Source organism: Thunnus albacares, chromosome 7 (assembly GCF_914725855.1).
Source record: "Thunnus albacares chromosome 7, fThuAlb1.1, whole genome shotgun sequence".
Lineage (NCBI taxonomy): Eukaryota > Metazoa > Chordata > Actinopteri > Scombriformes > Scombridae > Thunnus > Thunnus albacares.
In genome coordinates, this window is record NC_058112.1 from 6420550 (window position 1) to 6442393 (window position 21844).

At 38.6% G+C, this 21844-nt stretch overlaps 1 protein-coding gene across 11 annotated transcripts in view; it reads right to left on the reverse strand.

Annotated features, from left to right (window-relative positions):
• Positions 1-19464, reverse strand: part of mical2b (microtubule associated monooxygenase, calponin and LIM domain containing 2b) — a 67658-nt gene extending 48194 nt beyond the window's left edge. For 9 of the 11 annotated variants that reach the window (XM_044356094.1, XM_044356092.1, XM_044356090.1 and 6 more), the window contains exons 1-2: positions 19230-19464; positions 340-739 (exon numbers count right to left, since the gene is read on the reverse strand). In XM_044356094.1, coding sequence (XP_044212029.1) covers positions 340-603 — 264 coding nt within the window. In that variant the 5' untranslated portion in view covers positions 604-739; positions 19230-19464. Of the gene's footprint in view, positions 1-339; positions 740-2695; positions 2768-19229 lie in introns of those variants that run through there. The other 2 variants (XM_044356089.1, XM_044356088.1) reach the window with 2 other exon arrangements.
• Between the last annotated feature and the right edge of the window lie 2380 nt (positions 19465-21844).

The window sequence follows — 21844 nt, forward strand, 5'->3', positions numbered from 1 at the left end:
GACCAGCACAATCCTGGCTGGCTAGCATGTTAACCATTAGCTCACCAGCTACAGTCCTTATGAGAAGTTACTACATCACCAAGTTTCTACAACCAAATATTTTGTTAGACGTGTGGATGAATTTTGTTTCCCCCCTTTCCAAGCGTGACCAGGGCTTAACACTTCACTTAAATGTAAATAACGCCTTTTACCATGCCATGACGTCCTGTGGAAAACCATAATGTTGATTGTGGCTGCTCATGGCTCAGCTGCTGAGATACTGAACCAGACCAGGTTTTGTATTGTTTATTAGTAGCCTCATACTCTATTATATGTCCTTCACAGTTGTGTCTCTCTTACCCTGGTGCCCTGGCAGGCTTTATTCTGGTTGTACACCTTGTGCTGAGCCCTTTTATCCAGTTTGGTCCACAGAGCTTTGACCTTCCAGGAGGTGATTGCAGCCTTCAGTGAGTTGTAGAAGTTGCTGTAGTCCAGAGGATCCAGCTCCAGCTGCCTGCAGAGGATGCTGAAGGCCTGCAGAGTCCCCTTACAGGTGGACGTCTGGACAAAGTTTTCAAAGAGCTGGCTAGCCTGTGCCGTACGCTCATCCTCTGTCTCACCCATCTGCTCTGATGGCAAACAGTGTCCAATCTCCTCTTAACACTCTCTCTTCTTCCTTTCCTGTTTACTTCTCCTGTTCACTCACAATGTCAGTGCTGGATGCCTATGATGTGGTGTGTGCCGCCATGTTTAGCTGGCTCTGAAAGAAACAAATAATAAAGATGACATTTAGATACAAAGAGACACAACAGACAGGAAACAAAATCTATCAAAACTCTGGTGATCAGTCCTATAGTAAGCTGTTGGGATGTAAAACGTGTGATGAAATTAGACCCTCATACACATTATCCTACTCATAACACTGCTGTTCACCTGATCTATTTTACTGAGGATAAAGTAATTCACAGGGGATGCAAACAAGAACACTTGTTAACTATAAGTCCAATGTAATAGCTCTGAGGATTTCTTGATTTCTTTGACTTATGTGATAATAACCTGTAAGTCTTCAGGTTTTGGACAGTTGATCAGACAAAGCAAGCAATTTATTGACATTACTTTGGGATTTTGGAAATTATGATGGAGATTTTTCAGTAATTTTTGACTTTTTACAGAAGAAAAATCTAATGAAAAGAAAATAGTCATTAGTTGCAGCCCTAAAGTTTATTATCATATGATTTAGAAGCAGTGCATGCAGGTACAAACAATTCTGGGGAAGTATGGGACAAAAAACAGCAGCTAGTTTGAACGAAATGGCAAAATGTCCAACAATAGACAAATTAATTGTTTCAGGGTAGCTATATATTTTCCTATCACCCAGCCCTATCGTCGATTCAAGTTTTTATGCCATAAATAAATAATAAGTCTGCTATGTTTCTAACCTCAATTTGCCAAACAAGTAAGCAAGCACAAAAACATCTTTTTCACATTTTGCTAAAAGTAATGTGATTCAAAAATAAACTAAATAGTGCAGAGAGCAGACTGCTATTTGGTTCAACGCTCTGTCTCTCCAATTAATTTATTCTGTCTTGTTTTACACTTCAGACAAAGACATTCAGTTTATGTTAAATTCAAATAATACAGCCTCTGACATCTCGTCCAAAATGCTCTTTGGTTACTACAGAAACTCCATTTGAAACAATTTTAGACTGTAATAAAATCATTTTGAACCCAATCCAATGTTCACTTAGTAGCAGGCTCTTGAATTACCCTATAGGGTTTGCAACAATGATGATGTGCATTATCCTCTGCACAGCTTGAAGACAAACACTATGTGGTGGAAATCATATAAAGGAGAGGTCACATTCCAAATGTAAGGAATGTCTGCAGCTCGCACTGGAAATAAACTGCAGAGGTCAACGTGTTGCTTCATATAGCCACAGTGCCACGTCCTGCATTCTGTATGAGGTACCCAGGGACACACACACTGCTTTGACCACACTACTCCCCTGTATAGGCCCACACCTTCAGCCAACAACAACAAGCCTGCAGAGTTCAAACAGTCATTAATTAGGCTGCACATATTTTTTTCTACAACAAAGATATTTTCCTCCTCCAGCTCCACTGAATGCCTGATAGGATTATGACCGAGTGTGCTCTTGGAGAAGTTCAGCTGAGCAGTCATGGGAGAAACACTGTGGCTGGAGGAATACAGACAAAACATACACAGTCACAGTCAATCACGCAAGCAGCAACTTGGTAAGGCACCAGATGAAGAAGAAACCACCCTGAAATACTGCAGATTTACACAGCAGAATACATCCTTTGTCGCTCTGCAGTACAAACTGTTCCAGGCTCACAGCCTACAGCTATCAGGAGACCATCACTTCCCCGTTCCATCACCGAGTCCTGGGGTATGACAAACTTCCTGATTCCTGGTGCCTTTGGTGTTTGTATCTTACTTGAAAGGTCAAGCAACTCTTGTGAAATGTGTCTTGCAATTACTTTTCAAGGTCCCGAGCACTGTATCCAAATCCACTGGCCTTTCTGGTGTTAAAGCCAAGCAGAATCACAGTAGTTGTGAATATTGACAGCTGAATTCCAAAGCTGGAAACATTCAAAGCAAGACACTCATCTGCACTGTAAAAAGAAGGTGAGCAGCTCTGTTGGTTGAAATGGTTTCTTTATAGAGTTTAACAGTTAAAAACCAGAAAATTACCTGCTCATGGTCAACGGAGAAGAACGAGAATTTCCTTCTTGATGACATTGGAAAGAAAGTACTGGCTCTCTGTGTTGCTAATTTTAGGAGAGGGGTATTTAAATGCTCACAAATGTGGACTTAGTCTTTCAAGATCACAAGAACGGCTTCTCAGTGACGGATGGATTGACTGAATAGCTGGCTAGTGGATTCATTGGCTTGGTGACCATGGTATTGCTGTCAAATCTGTGAAAATATTACTAGACTAGAGAACACTATATTTTTTACAAAGACTTTAGTACTGTGCTCACTTTCAGTGATGCATACTCTTAAACTCTTATTCTTCAACTGAAATTTCAAATGTTTAATGTTTATTAATTAATAGACTTCAACTGCTTTCAGAATTTACTTGTCAAATGACATTACAACTGCCTTTACCCTCTAAACATCTACAGTATGTACACTTCCTTCCATTGTTTCCAGTTCAAGTATTATATCAACTGGTTTCATCTCTTACTCTTTAAGTTCATTTGCTTTCAGTGCTTATTTTTCAAACTACATTTTAGCTGCTTTTAGCCTCCACACATCTACTTACAATTCAACTAATTTTTACTCTTAAACTGACAGTTAATTCAACAAATACTCCAACTAACATTTCAACTCTGTCACTCCTTACATGCCAACTGACATTTCAACTATTCAGAGAGCACACACTTCAGCTGTCTCTGGCGCTTCAACTTCGACTGAAATTTCACTTGCTTTCATCATTAACAGTTCATCTGACATTTCAGCTGTGTTCATCTCATGACAGTTAATTTGCTTTCAGTGCTTTCTCATCAAATTACATTTCAAATGCTTTTCACCTCTTCACATCTTTCATCACTCTGGCAGTTACATTGCTTTTAGTACAACTGCTTTCATGGCTTTAGACGTCAACTGACATTTCAGATGCTTTCATCTCTTATTAGTCAACTACTTTCAGTGTTTATATATGAACTGACAACTCAAGTGCCTGAGGGCTTGAATTTAAAACTAAAATTGCTTGTACTAGCAATGACACTTCAACTGATTTCAGCAGCTTTTGGCTCTTGCAGTTCATACTTCAAACCCTTTCAGCGCTTCAGCTGAAACTTCAACTGCTTTAAGTGCTTCAATTTAAACTGTGACTCTCCTAAAACATTTATGAAAACACCTCACAATTTAAGACATTCTAACTTGTTTACAGTATTTGTGCCTGCAATTTTCAGAGTAAACGAGCACACTTACATTTTCCTATCTGAAGATAATGCTTTACCTCATTTAAACCCTAACTCTACCCAACGACAGACCCTCAAGTTATTTGAAGTTGATGCCAAGCAAAGTTAAGTATCAGATCCCGATCGCTGGAGGCCTCGCAGCATTATTCTCACTATTACTGCCACGCAATCTGCTGTCCTGGGAGAAGGATACTGTTTCTCACTCACACACACACACACACAAAGATAAGGGTCAACACGTACACCAATCGAAAACACAAGCATCACACACACACACACACACACACACACACACACACACACACACACACACACACAGTGCAACTGTGTTGCCTGAAACAAAATCACCTGTGGATGTGCGCTGTGTGCAAGTGTGCGTCATAGCAAGGGAAAGTGCATTCTGCACAAGGACGACACCTGGCCGGCCCTTTACTTTGTGCCACTCATATATTCCCCCCGCCTTTCTTCCATACACACAAACACACTCCCTGAGAAACACACACATTCCCTTTAAGACTTTTAGTGGCCCAGAGGGGGTCTCAGATCTCTGCTACCTTACATTTTGGCAGCAGATAGTAGCCTCTCAATTACTATTAACCCCCCCCCCCTCACACACACACACACACACAAACAACCCTGAGACCTTTCATGTGACCTTGCCCACACTTAAAAAAATGTCAATTGTTTTCTGGACACCTGATTAAAAACTGGACTTCATCTGCCTGCAGTAAATCTTTAGTAAATAGATATGTTTGGACATTGGAGTGTAATGGCTTACTGATGACTGCCTCAGCAAAATAAGCCTTGAATATCTGTCCAAGAATATTCATCCTTTTGGATCTCGTCCATGTCTCTGATGTACTGAAAACTAGGAGACAAATTGAGCTAGAAACAAGGAAATTCAGGGAATTTGTTTGGGAATAACATCCTGATATCAGCACAGAGACCAAGTGCCCTACTTATGTCTGGCTCTGATGACAAGGCATGATATACTGCAACTCCCACTGACCCACGAGGTCAAGTGAAAAATACAGAAAAGTGTGCGCCGATATACACAGAGCTAGCATGTTATGGGAAAGATCACAACCTTTGGAATCTGTACTGTATATAACCACATCTGGCAGAGTGCATGGCAGGAGTCTGAGTACAGGAAGTGGTTAATTTGGTATCTTTCCACATTTGTATGTTTGTGTGTGAGTGTGTGTTTGTGTGTGTGTGTATGTGGGTGTAGGTCTGAGTATCTTCAGATCAGTCTACATTTCCAGGCATGTTTTCAGCTGAGTGGGACTTGCACAACAAAGGGAGATGGTTCTATTCCAATTTGCTTTACAGTGAATGTTTTTTCTGTTATAAATATTATAAATATATTTTTTAAAATGTGACAAACAGTCCCACATAAGGAAAATGTGAAAATTCCTACCATTCTGCTTGGTAAGGATCACCTTTTGCCGGTGTCAGTATAGTCTGGTCATTAGAGCCTCCATGACTGTAATGACTGTATGAGTAATGACACAACATCCCATTTTCCAACTTACAGCTTCCTACTTGTGACACCACAGGACCTTGGGGTGCATTTAACTATACATAGAGGTGTGTTCTGTCACTCATGCAAACCTATTAACACTGCACATTCATATAATGTATATCTATTCCTGAACACTGAGTGGATGTCTTGTTAATAAAGTCAGCAGTTTCAGTGGGTTCATCTGTCCATTTTGGTAATGTAACATGAAATACAAGAACCGTTCATACAGTAACACGATGCTAACAACATTCAAGGATATTTATACATGCAGTTTGTTAAGAATATCGTCCTATAAAAGTGTTAACGTAAGGTGTCAGTGGAGTCTATTGCCAACAGTGCAACTTAATTCATTTCACTTGACTGTGCAGATTTGGGTGTTATGCTAATAGCGGCTACCCGCTGCTAGCCTCAAGCAGGGATGAGGAGTAGGCTAAAGAGGCTTGGTAACCTCACTTCTTTCTAACTCCACACCCCCAGATTTTTGTCATTTTTTGTATTCTTAAACCCAACTGATGCTGACTCAAGTGACATCAGTTGAAATAACTATGACCCAGAGCAGTGGTGCAGTCCAGATCACATGTACATATCACAACAAATTTCCTCATTCGGAGGAGGAGGGCTGGATGGAGGCTTTAACCCAACAGTGGACTTTGACACAGGAGACCGCCGTTTTGTTTCCAACCACAAGTTGGGAAAGTTTTTTTTAAAAGTTAAGCTGCCTAACTTTGATGAAGCAGTAAATTTAACCTACACAGGCCTGGAATTAAGTTGTTTTTAGGGGCAAAGCCACTTTGGCCTTTGATATACACATTTATTGGGGAAGTGCAGCCAAAATGTAGGGCACCAAGGCCAAAACCAATTGTGCAAAGACAAAAAGTGAAAATAACACTGTATGAAGACAGTATACAATCAACAATAGGAGTCAGTGTATTGAAAACCAGTACTGAGTCTATGAAAACTGTAAACTGAATGTTTGACTTTTCCACAAAATGCTGTCTGATTGATTTTTTAAAAAATCTGAACAATTCATTATATTAATTGTTATTATTATACTTCAATGATAACATAAAGTCTATACATGGGATAAAGGTGTTCAAAATGAATCTGAACAAGTTTCAAAACCCATAAAACTATTAGCATTTGAGTCTGAGATCATAGGAACAGTCTTAAAACACTTTTTTTTTTTTTACAAGTTAAAAACACACTAATGAGAAACTTCTCAGGGAGAAACTAGGATGACAGCTGCCAGTCATGTAACAGCCATTAGACTCTCCTGATCTATCTTAACTGAGAAGTGGCTGTCTGTTTACATAGAAGTGTGTGTGTGTGTGTGTGTGTGTGTGTGTGTGTGTGTGTGTGTCTCACAACAAGTTACAGACTATGTACGTTCCTTGTTATCTAACACTATGCAGCAATATCCTGGTTAGGGATGTCAATGGTTAACCACTGAGAATATTTTTGACCAGTTACACACGTCAGTCTGGTTAATTTGCATACACACTCTGCTAACAGCTAGACAATTACGTGTTCACAACATCAGACGTGTAAAACTGACTTCTACATAGAGTGTTGCATTATGGGTTGTTTAATAAAGTCTGTTAAACAACCCAAAAAGTCTGTTTATAGTGAGTGTGTTAGAGTCACTCAGCACTAAAAGTGTTTTCATTAGTCCAGTTTAACCTGAAGAAGTTTCTGAAGGCTCACGTAATGTGTTTTTCCTGCGATGAAGGGAATAAATTCATGAAGAGTAAATTCATTTGGGGAAGTTAAAGCTAATGTTCATAACTTTACACAATGGAGTCAGATTACAAGTATCGCCTGAGGTACAAGGAACTGGAGCATACAGGTGACAAACAGAGCAGGAGAAATGTGTCACTGGTCTAGCAGACAAAGAGATGCTTTTTTCATGAAAACAACAATATTACCTCATGTTATGACACATGCAGCCTGTATGTATTTTCTTTGTGAAAAACTGGAAGGTTTCTGCAGGAAAAGGTGGGATTTGTAACACTTTTCATTTCCAGAGGGCATTGCCAACAAGACGGTAGAGGTTATGACATTCACCTTTGAGGTAGAGGCAGGGACATACAGAAATATATATAATAATATAAATATACTGACATACACAAATCACCTCCAGAATAATTTTGTGCATCCTTTTCCTCAACCTGCTCTATGTAAAAAGTGCCCTGAGATAACTTTTGTTATGATTTGGCGCTAGATAAATAATAATTCTTTTTTAAAATGGACCTCAAAACGAAAGCAGATGAGTAATCGCAGAGTCCTGTTGGGTTAGGTGAGTTTAATGAAGTTGGATGTGTACTGAACCGAAAACAATAAACAGAGATCACTGGCAGCTGACGGGTTTTCTGTTGTAAAGTTCTGTTTGTGGATTTTGACATCTCTCAGTGACAGATGAAGTGTTCAAAGACTTTTTAGCCACGGACATAAAAAGCCATGAAACAAAAAGCTTCATATTTATGTGAAGATATTGATTTCTGACAAGTTGAAAGAAATGTCAACGTTTCTGATATAAACAAAGCGAAGTCCAGTACTCTGAGTGCACTGAAAGATTATAATTAAGGCTTTCTTACTGTTGTTTGATAAGAGAATCACTTGCAACATAACAGGACTTCAGCTGTGTGAAGCCAATGGCCTGTGCACGAGTGTGTGTGTGTGTGTGTGTGTGTGTGTGTGTGTGAATGTCTGAGAGAAGGATCAAAGCTGAGTTAATAAGTTCCTGCCCAGACAGACTACATGCCAAGAGAGAGAAAGAGGAAAAACACAGAGCGAGAGAGAGAGAGACATACAAGAGAAGGAAGAAACTCTGTAGACAGGGAAGGAGTCAGACAGACAGGACGCTGTTGCAGACACTTTAGTTATGAAATTTATGGAATTTAAATCTAACCACAGAGAGTGCAGACGTGGCCAGAAGAAGGACTGCTCCTGAATGCGATGCTGATTAGCTCCAGCAGCACTGATTTCCTCTAAAAACAGGAAACATGAACAGCTGGAATGTCAGAGAGCTGAAGTGTGGACCTGCTGCCTTCTTCTCAGAAACACCACAAACAATCCTGCTGCACCAGAGACCAAAAGACTGATCACACTGTAGTGTAGACCATGAACTATGTACCATGAACTACTGAGAAAGTTTAATAAGGTAAAACATCTAATCTGTTTCCATTATAACTCCTCTGATCGTGACTTCTTTACAGTATCATGAAAATACTGAATGTGTGTATCCAGAAGTGCCAGTTTGGTTTCAAAAGTAGTGAACCACAATGAAGTCAGAGGTTTATCAAACAAAGAAGTGAATTCTGTTTCATATCAATCTATATCTATCTATTCAATGTATTTTATATCAATCAGAGGCTTTGTAATACAAGAACCCTGCAGTATAATGTTCAGTTTTTGTTGATATAGATTTAGAAAGGTGTTTCATTGATATAAATAAGATGGACGAACTATTAGAAACACCTCTTACTGTAGTTTAATGCCATATAATTCAGCAGCACTACAAACAAAGCCTGATAAATCACCTTAACGTGGAATCAGCACCTCTCTAAAATGGTTCAAAAACATTATTTTCCTAAAATAATGTTGTGTAGCACCACTTATAGTTAAAAATAGTGACAATAAATCCAGATTAAAAACACAGGCATTTAACCACTACCAGGTATTTATTTTCATGTGGTTTATGCTTAAACATTCTAAGTTGCTAGGCAACAACTACCTCAAGTCATAATTCAATGATAAAAAGAGCAGAGGTGACCTGAGTGATGAAGGCACAATGCAAACAAAATAAAACCTTCACCAAGTGCTTGAAGTGCAGAAGAATTGTCTGTGGAAAAGTGCTGAATGTCTGTTCAGAGTGTGTTTAAGTATAATCACATGTGTTCAAATGAAGATGATTTAGCCGACTCACAAACGTTCATTGTGTGTAAAACCTATTTTTAGTTCATTGATTATTCATTCATTTTTGTTTTGCCATGTTTACTGTTTATTGTGATATGCCTGTTGCCTTACTCTGTTTTCATGAACCGAACACCAAAAGAGAAATAAATGTTTACAATATCATGTTAGAAATAAAAAAAACTTTAATGGTTACCTCCAGTTTCTCGGTGATGTTCTCTCATTCACACAACTATGGTGGTTGTTTATTATTATTACGGCTTGTTATTGTCTATTGGGGGTATTCAGGCTAGTTTGGTCATTTAAATAATATGGGTCATCTCATTATGTGATGAATGTTGATTTACATAATATCACCACCAAATATGCAAATATTTTCTTCTAATACCCATTTTCATTGTCATTTTAGATTGATTTATACTGACGACCATGCAAAGCAATTTGTGCTCTCAAAGATACTTAGACTGTAAAACAAGAGGACCAAAACACAAACAAACTCATTTTTGTGAAGAAAATGCCTTAATACATTGACAGAGTACATTTTTAGTATTAGAAATGCGGTAGACAGGTGCACAGGTATATTTTACCCATTGGTTTTAAGTATATAGCAACACCTGGCAGGTCTAGTGTTAAATTATAAATTATACCATCTAAATTATAACCTTCATGAGGGTAGGATTTATTGCAGGACAGCTGCATTAGTTTAAGCTAGGTGCACCTACTGTAATAAAACGACAGCTAAGAGTGTACACCAGAGAACGTTTGAAACCAAGACAGACCGCTCCTGAGTGAACGACCCTGAATTTAAGACTCTCCAAACACACTTCTTTAAGGATAATTTCACCAGAAAAGCTATTTTCCCACTTCCTCCCTTGAATCACTCTCAGCATCCTGTATTTTCAGGCAATCCTCTAGCTTGAGGATCATCCAAACATGGACCCATGATGTCCGCTATTGGTTCCTGACCCAGAAATGACACAGCTGATACCATTAAATAATTAAACGTTAACAATTACAGGAAGTTTCTGTGCCCCCTTTTGCTGAAACAGCATGACGAGATCAATTTACTCATTTCCCCATTCTGTTTTTTTTTCTTTTTTCCCCTGAATAAAACAAAAATGAACAAAGATTAAAAAACATACAGACAAAACCATTAACTGCTAACACTGCTAACGGCCTTTCCGGAGGGGAAGCTTATGAGTGAATATCTATGAGCCAGATCAGACTGGTCCACGGCTGAGAGCGACACACCCACACTTAACCTTCAGATAATGGGCTGCAATAGGGAGCAAACTTCTCATCAACTGCATATTTGTTATTCCCTAGGTGGGAGAACACAGAGCAGTTGGAGTGGGTAATTCATATAAAAGTACAGAATAGAGGCCAGGATGCACGTGTGCAGTTTGATATACTGATATTGAATAACGGTCTGTTTCTGTGCGTCACTAAAACAGTATGATGTATGCAGAGTATCTTCATTCCTTAAATTTACATATTTCCTGTGACAAGAGCGTGTTGAAAAATGTGTGGTTCCTATAAAGTAAAATAAAAACGTATGATTAAATGTATGTATATCATGGTTTTAATAGCGATAACTCCAACATGAATATGTATTATCACACCTGCAGCCTAATCAGGACAACTGAGTTTTATGACTTTGGATATGAGATCTTTCAGTTTGCAGTCTTACTGTATGCTTCCACTGTGTGTTGTGGGTTAGTATACAGGTACTTTACTTAAAAGTTATCATGTTAACCTGATAGACTGAAAGGCCATTTGTTTTGTTTTGCAAGCATCCAATCATTAGCAAGTGACATATCCATCCCACTGATGTGATTTTCAGTTGAAACGGAAGTTGTGGGGGCTGATGTTAAGAGCAGTTAACTTTTGTCACAACAATCAAAGGAAAATGTTGCTATTTCTGCGAGTCGACTTACGACAACTTGAACAGCTGCAGTGATCTCATCTAAGCTTGGCACCATTTTTCTGTTGAATATTCCTGATACTCCAGAAATTCTAAGGAAACTAGTGCAGACTGGAATCAGGTAGCGTAACTCATGGTTACTAGGAAAAAATGCTTATCTGGTAAAACTGCAAGTGTTTTGCACAACTGGAAGAATCATAACCATGCATGCTCTGACATCGACAATTTAAACAACACTGAACACGAAGGCAGCATAAAATGAAGCCATAACAGAACAGATGAGTTTTAGGACAATTCTTCTCTGGAAGTAAAGTACAGTCATATGCTATTTCCAGTTTCACGTACATGCTTGAAGTCCAGTTAGCAACAGGCTTAAGACTTGTTCTTGTGTCAGTGGCACTGACAAAAAACTATGAGGAAACCAGGATGAGGAAAGAGTTCAGCACACTGAGGCACAGTGAGCTCATATCTGCTTCCTTCAGATTTTTAAAAAGGGAGATATATGGCAGCTGTTCTCAAAATGTGCTCAAAGTTCCCCTAAACAATCAACCAAAACCAGTCAGAAAAGGTGAGAAACAGACCACAATGTCACTGAATTGTGCTTCATTTTATACCTACAACAACTATAGTTTAAATAGTTGTTTATAAGGCTGAGGCTCAGGAGTTTTTACAGGTGGAGAGTCACTTCATCAACACTCTCAAACAGTTTGTTGATTGGTTCAATATCTTACCTGGTCAAGCTGAATTTATTCTCAACCAGATCTTAAATTTTGTAGTTAAGAACTGAGCTTTCCATGTGTAGTTCTGCTTTTTGCAATTTTGTAAAGTATCCTAAAAAAAAAAAAAAGGTAAAGCCCCACCAACTAATGGGAACTAGTCCTTTGGTTTCTTTTCGAGAATCAAAAGACAGTTCATAAAAATGAGGAAGAGGGAAGAAAGATTTGCATCTCTTGTCTGATTCATCAGATGTAAATTTCAGCGTGTAGTCGAACCTTCCTGACAGCAAAAATTCAAATGCAAGAAAATCTCTCTGGATTCACACCAAAGAGAAAAAGAAAAGTCATGGCAAGTCTAAAAATCTGGTACTCACAACACCTGCTCTCAAATCCACTCCAGTACAACAATGCTTATGTCACGCAAAACAAAATTCCGCTAAGCAAAAACACAAAAAACAATACTTAAAGGAGTAGTCTGACATTTTGGGAAATACGCCTGTTTGCTTTTTGGGTTAGTTGAGAAGATGGATAACAGACATGAGCATGGTATCCATCTTCTCAACTCTTGGCTAACAACTGAATAATCATTCAAATATTTAATAATTCCTTTAAACAGGGGAAAAATGTCATTCGTACAATAAAACACATTGTACAAATTGTAAAATAGAAAAGCACTATATAAGTGCAGTCCATTTACCATCCTGTTTATTTACCATGGCCAGAGGCAGTGGCAAAACTTAAAGACAGACCAGTTCTTGTGTGAACAAGAAACACAAATACACTCCCATGACAGTCACCAAAAAGACTTGCAGGGAAGTGAAACACAGTTCTTAAGTGTTGACTAAATGAAGACAGCATTATCCCTCAGGAATTCTACAATTTAATCAAACATCAAACAGTCAGAGTTCAACCCCAAAATTGATTATACTGGCTGTTGGGTCAAAATGTCTCAAAAAAGTTAACTTTTTATGAGGTGTTTTCTCAGCCCACAACTATGCGAAACAAATACTCGTACCAATTATACCACACTTACTTTTACAATCAAGTTACAGATACAAACAATACGTAGTAGAAAACACTAATAAATAAATCAATGAATAAATCTTTGCAAGAAAAATGTTAACAATAACAATAAATAATTAAAGTACTACATACAGTATAACACCACTGAGCATCATGATGAATTAATTTAGTTCATAGTTTTTTGATATTATTGCAAGCACTAACCAAATATTTTCTACCTCACTCTCTCCTTGAAAACTTCTTTCTCTTTTGTTGAGATTTTAAAAAATAATGCCGATGTAAGGGTGACAATGCCCATTTGGGCTTGAAACATGCTAAATGTAAAGACACTGTTGTTTGTACGTACCATGAGGTGAAGAATGATACCGTCTTCAAGAATGCTAAATGGCGTTTAAACAACGGTGACAGATATATAGGGAACAAGATAACAATGTCTGTGTTCAACAGCCAGTCAAATCTCTGAGTTGGGGTTAAAGAATCCTTTTAAGGATTTCCTCTATCACACAGTCTGTTTCTCTGACTATTTTTTACTAATAAGCACATAGTGTTGATTCTCACCTTTGGTACAAAGGTTATACCAAGGAAGCATGAGGGAGTGTCCACATATCTGGTTAACACCAATAAAACTGATATGACTGTTAAAGGAAAGGTTTAGCAACAAGACTTAAATGGACATTGTTGACATCAGCAGCATCACGACTTCTTTTGTAATGACATCAATTGTTTGTAACTGGAAAAAATATTGCTAACACTAGCTTAAAACTGAATAGTAAGTTGCACATACAACCTGACCTCCAACCAAATCAGCACCTATTGGATTTTCCAGTAAGATTTGAGCAACTTTAATATGTGGTCCAATAAGATATCAGATCTGTGGCCTTTATCCTCTCCTGCACCTACAGGGTACAAACAATTGCTACCAATACAGCTACAGCTATACATTTGGCCTTCATTGATCATTTTTCCTAGATTCTTGGCAGATGACAAAATTTCAGACATCCACAGCAATGAATCCTTGGTATGAAAGCCTTTACTGCTATTTAACAAAGTTCCATGATGTGTACTCTTGTAAATATCACTTCTTTTGCCATTGGTCCTGTGATTTTTGTGTGTTTATTTTCGTAAATGTGTAAAATGTATATCTGTAAACTGGGTCACACAGATGTCAGATATTGTCATTTCAAATTTTCCATGTGAAAAAAAAAATTGAATTGTTTATCAAAGCCCATAATGAGAAATTAGGAGTACCATATCCATGTTTTTGTAGCCCACCCTAAATATCCAAGTGCTTGTATGGTTCTTGGATTGGAAAGTATCATTTTTGTAACAAAAAAAGACCAATTTCTGTCAGATGTATCTGAAAACCAATATAAAATCTATCCCCAGTACACAGTAAGTCCCGGTCTATAACTTTTAGGTTCTACATGTTGGCTTATCATAAACTCATCAAAGATATGGTATGTCTTAAAGAATCAGCCTCACTCAACCTCTTCCAAAATACAGATTGGTTTGAATGCCATATGTTTGCTTGTTCTGAGATAAGTGCATGTGAGCCCTGAAATCAAACTCCTAATCCTCACAGTATTAACACTACACACTGTAGCGGTTCGGGGCTGGATTTAGCCTACAACTTGCTAGCAGTTGTTGTGACACAATACCACATACCGTATGTCCACATTGCACCGCAAATGGATGATACAGTTGCTGCAAGTTTAGGGGTGTGTTGAATTTAGCGGTCAACGCTTTCAGACTTACTGGCATGAGCATCTGCAGATCAACAGGAATCAATAGAAGCAGTTATGAGAAGCAGTCAACTTTGTGCGGAATAGTTCTTTTGGGAGCTGACAAAGCTACAGCTCTACATTACATCCCAACTTTGTAACATTTATAATATAAAGATTTGTTGACACTGTGGTGAACTACGGAAGAAAAACAAAGTATCAATAGAGGCACAAGATGTACAGTCATGTACGTCTTGTAAAAGTCCAGTCCCCACAGGAGGTTGTGCTAAAGCCTTGCAATGCAATAGACTGTCTAGACTTCATGTTGGTTTAGATTAAATTTAATACCCCACCTTATGGGGTGGGATTTGGACCCATGTGTCCTCGAGAGGTATAGGATTTTGCAGGCTAATAAGCATTACACTCTTGGACTGCCTGGGTTCAGTATGTAAGCTCGGCCATGCTAGCCACAAAGCTCCCAATGGTTGCTAGACTGCCACTTAAAAAAGCAGATCCTCACCCACAGAATTTTAAGAGAAAAGATGAGCATTTCAACATGAAGTTAAATTTACTACAATCTACAACAATTAAAGCAAAAGGCCCCTATTTTAATGTACTGACACCTCTACTATAATTAAAGGACTATGCTCAAGGGGCATTTAAGTGAGAAAAATAAGAGAAACCTGCCATGTGAGGGCAGTCAAATATTCAATAATTCAATAAGCTCCATAGTTAGGCCTAATTTTCAAAGCCACAATGTTGATGTAAAACTATCTCTTAGAACCAAGCATCAACTACCATGACTTGAAGCTGAAGCCAATGCGGAAGTACAAGGAAGCGCAATGCCACTGGGTGCTACTAATTTTTTTTTGAGTCATTATGGTCTCAATCACTAAATTTGTGCCCTCTAATCCCTCTAATAAGTGCGCTGGTGGTCATTTGGGAAATTATTGTTCCATTAATAAGATTTGAAGACTCGCACTGAGTCGGACTATTGCCACCATTGGTAAGTTTAACGTTACTTGATTATGATACCTGCCCTGTTAGCACAAATTAGCTACAGTAACTAACGTTAGCCAAAGTGTGCACAGCCTGGTGTTCCCAGTAAGCTAGTGTTAGCTTGGGTCTGAGGTAGTGGGTCATGTTTCCAGAGCGTGAAAGGCAACACTCCACACTCCTTATTTGGAAGCTCCTGGCTCCAAATGGAAAAGATGGCGCCAAACATAAGCTGTAACTCTGGGCTTCAGACTGCCTCCAATGCAAACCACATGGGTGACATCACACCTCGCTAGGCCCATCTTTACACCTACAGTCAACACTTGGAACACAAAATCAAGGAGTGTCTTTTTAAGCAGCATTAATCAACTTTGGCCACTAGATGGCAGAAACACATCAAAACAAGCTGATAGAGACACATGCACATCACCAACTTATCTAGTTGTTATGGCTAAAATGTCAGCAAACATGATTATTTACACATCCAGCAGATACAAAGCAACATTAGCATTCATTTAGAGTCGTTTTTCTGATCATGTGACAAATGTAAGTCCAATATTCACTCCCCTTTTAACTCTGGTTCAGTGTCCTGAGAAGAATATTTGGCTCTTAAAATGCTAGACGTTTGACTTTCTTCATCAGCTAATTAGCTATCTTTGTCTGTGTGCTGTTTGGTGCTGGTCAGCTTGAGTACATCATGTTTATCACAGCTTTTTATCTTGAAACGACAGCCTGCAGGGGTCGATGAGAGCCGTGAGACCAAACAATATTAGACTAAAAGGCTCCATAGAGCTGCTGAGTTAGCTAATGATTATGTGTTATTTCATCACTACAAGCAATGCTCACATTACACTTAGTCATTTGATTAAATGCTAATATCAAAAATATTAGGTAATTAATAATTACTTTTTTCTCAGATTTTTTTCTCAACCCAACCTTTGGAAAATCCTTCCACATAGTGGAGCTCAACTTGGCCTTTCTCATCTGACAGCAGCCCATCTGGTCAGCCAGTGACAGTGACACTCTGCTCCCTGGTGTATTTTTGTCTTGCTGTCTCTCTCCCTGGGCTGATATATACAGTGACACCCCTTATAAGTCAACCACTCATTCCGGGAAGTGACAGCTTGTGCAACGGCTTGGTTTTTTGCCCCACAGGCAACATGGGACAGATAAGAAGGAATGTGAAATGTTCTGAGATTAACATCTTAAGGGTTGGCTGCAACAGTAGGAAGTGAAAATCAAAGCACGAAAGGGAAAAAACACAACAGAAATTCCATATACTATTGTTACAGTATTCAGTTCAGCTATGATTTACTAACACAAAGTCTCTAATAAGGCCACAAACATGAAAATCAAGATGATGTGACACAAACTGTGGCGCCACTCAAACACTGACCGGGGGATGAAGTTGATGAACACACAGATGGCAGTTACTGTAATTTGTCTGGGATGTGGGTGACAGCATTTTTCATTCATGCATTCATGCAGTGAAACAAATGTTACTTGAATGTGACAAAGAGCCAAACAGGACCTCTACAGTCATTAACTTGCTGCCCAGTTCTTTGTACTGTGGGAGGTTCGCCTTCAAGTTTAAGTTTAAGTTCTGAAAACTACACATTGAATTCAGAGATTCCTTCAGTGTTTTAGCTTATAGATTTTCGCCACCCATTACCGGTTTCCTGATGTTTTGAGGTCATAAGTTAACACAGCAGGGCTCAGTAGGACAGTCTGAACTATGCATGTGGTTTAAGTTGTAGATCAGTCAGCACTAATTATGTAGAAACAGCAGCCTTGTTTCTGCAATTACTTGAGTTTAAAACCATCATTTAGCAAGGATTTGTCCAAGTCCAGGACCTCTGACCCATTAGCCATTTATGCTGACCAAGCTGCTTCTGACCAACACTCACATTCAGCAACTGTAAGCTACTTGCAACAATTGCTCTTCCTGATGCTTATTTGCAGCAAATCCATAATCCATGTAAATGAATGGAGCCACAAAAACACATTCTCTGAGTGTATGAACACTGGATTCCCACCTCTTTCTCTCCTGCAGACCAGCGGCAGCAAACAGCCTGGTATTCTGCCTCTGCACTGCTTGGCAGGGTTACATAAGAAACGGGGAAGCACTCATTAAGTTTGGATGCTGATCCAGTTCTAATGAAGACTAATCCATTATATTACTCAGGTGCAAATTGAGTGAAAGTTTATCCTACTACTGAAACATTAGTCCACAGCAACTGGGGGTTCTAAGATGGGACGGGCCTTCTCGCCTGACTGGATTTCAGGTCTTGGAGGACATGAAGCCACCTGCTACACAAAGGATTGAAGTGGAAGATGAGAGCAGGCACACAATATCACTATAAGTTCATTATGTTTTGATCAAAACTTCAAGTTTAGATGCACCACATTTAAACCTCCCAGGGAAAGGGAACGTGATACAATATTGTACTGCTAAAGTCCATGAGCAAATGGGAAACTGTAAGGCTTCTCTACAGCTTTATCTACTTACACTGATGCCCGTCACTTCACAGGTTGTTTAATGGGGGAAATTTACCCAAGCAAGTGTGTCCATTATGAGATGAAGTTATTAGCAACCCCTCTCCTTTTATGAACTACCATGCCATTGAAGTAAAATCAAATTTACCTGATTTTTCTTTTTTTATCTGTGAACTGGAGTATGAATGTTATCTGACAATCACGTCTTTATGGCTTATAGTACCCCTTGTAACAGTTCATCCTTATAATGTAAGGCTGCAACTATCGATTATATTCATTTTCAATTAATCTGTCCATTATTAATGATTTATCGATTGGTTGTTTGGTCCAGAAAATGGTGAAGAATGTTGATCCCCGTTTCCCAAAGCCCAAGATGACGTCCTAAAATGTCCAGTTTTGTCCACAACCTCAATATATTCAGTTTACTGTCATAGAAAACTAAAGAAACCAGAAAATATTCACATTTGATAAACGGGAATCAGATAATTTGGACTTTTTTTCTTAAAAAAGTGACTCAAAACCATTAATAAAAAATCAAAATAATTGACGATAAATTAAATAGTTGGCAACTAATTGATGCACTAATTGCAGTTCTATTATAATGATGATAGTAAGTTGCAGTGCATTAGCGCCAATCTGAAAAGTATTTTCTTTTTATATTAATACTTACTTGCTTTATTCTCATCATAGTCCGGAGGTGCTTTTGAAAAACTAATTCCCAGTAAAGCCTTTGTTTGGGCCCAAGTCACCTGTTACACCTCTACAATGTCTAAAGTTACAGCCGAGAATAAATCATTCAACAGCAGCACACTCATATAACAGTCAACTTCAAACAAGCACGACACAGAGACAAAAAAAAGTCATTTCCCTGTGAGTATCGTGAGCTGGATGTCAGATATGAAGTATTTGTAAAGAGCATTCCTGATAAGCGCTCAGTCGTGCACTCACGCTCGGAGAGAAGTGCGGCTGGCGGCTGCTGAACTTACCGGCGGAGAGTCCCTGAAATACACACCAAGGATGATGCCAACGGTCCCGCCGGAGTCCTCCTGCTTTTATTCTCTGTATGTCGGCAGTGGAAGTCACAAAGTATCCTCACAGCTCGGTTACTGTCTCACTAACACACTAATGTTGTCGTTGACAGAGCTGTTCCTCACATGATAACTGCCGTGTTTGTTCCCGACCCCCCTGTTGTAGACCTGCGTCAAGTCCAACTGCAGCACACTTCCGCCCAGTATCTCTAACAGGATAAAAGTGTCTCCTTACTAATAAAGTGAGAGAAGTTCAGCGTAAATTCATTCACAGCTTTTACCCAGTGAAATCTTCCCTTAAGAGATATAAACGGGACATTGAGTCTGACTGCTCGTTTTGTAACGATTCCGATGAAAATGTTTGACATTTGTTTTGGAAATGTTGGTCAGACATTGTAGACTTCATCCAAACGTTTCACTGCAGATTTTTCTTTTTTTTTCTTTTTCTTTAGCAGGACTGCAAAAACAACATGTACTTTTTTTCATTTTCATTTTCTACTATGAAAAAATCCACAATGGCATAACTAAGCTAGTTACAGCTTCCAGGAGGGTTGCATATATTTATTTTTCTTACTTTCTGAAATGTTAAAACATGAAACAGAGATTTTCTGCCTACATCTCCCATGAGTCATGTGTGTTATCAAAATATCATGAGAGCTTTGGACAATGACTGCTGACATTTTGGTTTCATCTTTTCAAAAATGTCATTGAAAGAGGTCCTCTTTGTATAAACACAAAGGTTTTAGTTGGTTAAAAAAGCGGCTACACCTCACTTAGCCTATTGGCTAAATTAGGCTAATTGTTTCTAATAACTAATTAGCCTTCTTTCTTCATCTGACTTAAATGTACACATTACAGCCCCTTTTCAAACAGAGCTATACAGTATAATGAAGTTTCCAGCTCTACTTTCATTTACTGTAGTTGTGGTTGATGTTGTTCTGATTATGATGGTTTATACTTTTGGTTCAATATCACACACCTACCAAACTATCACTAGGGAAACAGAAACAAAATGATTAAATAATTCAAGTCAACGATCACTTTGAAACTCAAATCTGGCGCATTGACCCTGTGAAGAAATGTTTTACTTCATATAGCCTAATTAATGCAAGAGTTAAGTATAAAAATTCTTTACTTGGCTAATTTGTTTCAATTCTATGATTTTGAGTATTTCTAAACAACAATAGCTACATAATATAATAAAATAACAATACTTAACATTTGTTAATAATAATAAAGTAACCTGTTTGATGGATTTAGTCATAGCTGCACACGTCTGTACATGTAAGGCCCATGTAAGACCTACTTTTATTCTGAAAGTAACTCTGCCCATGTCCGGTGCAGCTGTGTTTGTTTTCACTTTGTCTCTGCTGGTACACAATTTGAAAAAGCAGCGCTTCTCAGAGCCTGTAAATGCATCCAGTATCCAATAGAACCCTGAGCGTCTAGAGTTAGTGGAAAATGTTGACTTTCAAATGGAGACACAGAATGTGTCAATATCATATTTCAGTTAGGACTTATAGTAACCAACAATGATTGTTAATTGTAGCAAGTTAGATTAGAGTAGTTTTTTAACCCCCCTGTTATGATTTTTAAATAAAAGCCTTCTCTATAATAATCTTATGTGTTCTTTTCAAAATACATTCACCTACATGTTGATTTATTCAGTTTTCTACTAGTTTGTTGGCGAGGAAAATATAATTATGTGTCAGCCTTTTGACACAACTCATGACCAGATGTAGGCAGCATCATCTGCATACAACACAGGGAAGACACATAGAGTTTCAGGAGAGTATGGGTGTGAACATCACTATTACCTTCTTGTGATTCCTTGCAAATCTACCACTACCCCACAAACACACTCCCTACCACACCAGCTGCAGGGTGGTGGAGCCTTTTATTGCTCTGTGACAGCTGTCTGCTGAAGTCAGAGGGTTTCCAAGATAAAAACTGCAGACTTGTTATCTCACTCATACAGAGAGATAGGAGAGAAGGAGACAATACAAGATCCACTGCATACCTGGCACTGTAATATGTGAGCAATGCACGAGCGGTTACTAATTTCTTTTGGCCCTTTTACAAGGAATGTGGGATGCTTCATGGCCCCGTGACTGTTGCACTATAAATATAAGACAGGGTGAATTATTGTGTCAGCAAATACTTCAACACTTGGCAAATTAGTGGCAAACATCCAAGTAGCACAGACACGTGTGCATGTATGTGTGTGTGCATAGAAGCCCACACACATGCACTTCCCCTCATATTTTTACTCTGCCTGAGATGTTCTGTCCTGTTCTGCCCTCAGGTGGTGAAGGACTGAAGGACATCCTGAAGAACTGCAAGAGTCAACATACTGTATTTGTCAAGGGACAGTGAAGCTTGGATCGTTAAAAATGATTGGCAGGTATTGTGTGGGAACAAACTCAATTCAGCAAAAAAAAAAAAAAAAAATCAATTATGTATTTATTTATTATATGTAATTCTCTGGATGCCATTAAAGTGATGCAATAACACCACTTTTCTTTTGACATGGAGTTGGGGGTTCTTATTTTAGACTGGATTACCAACTGAGT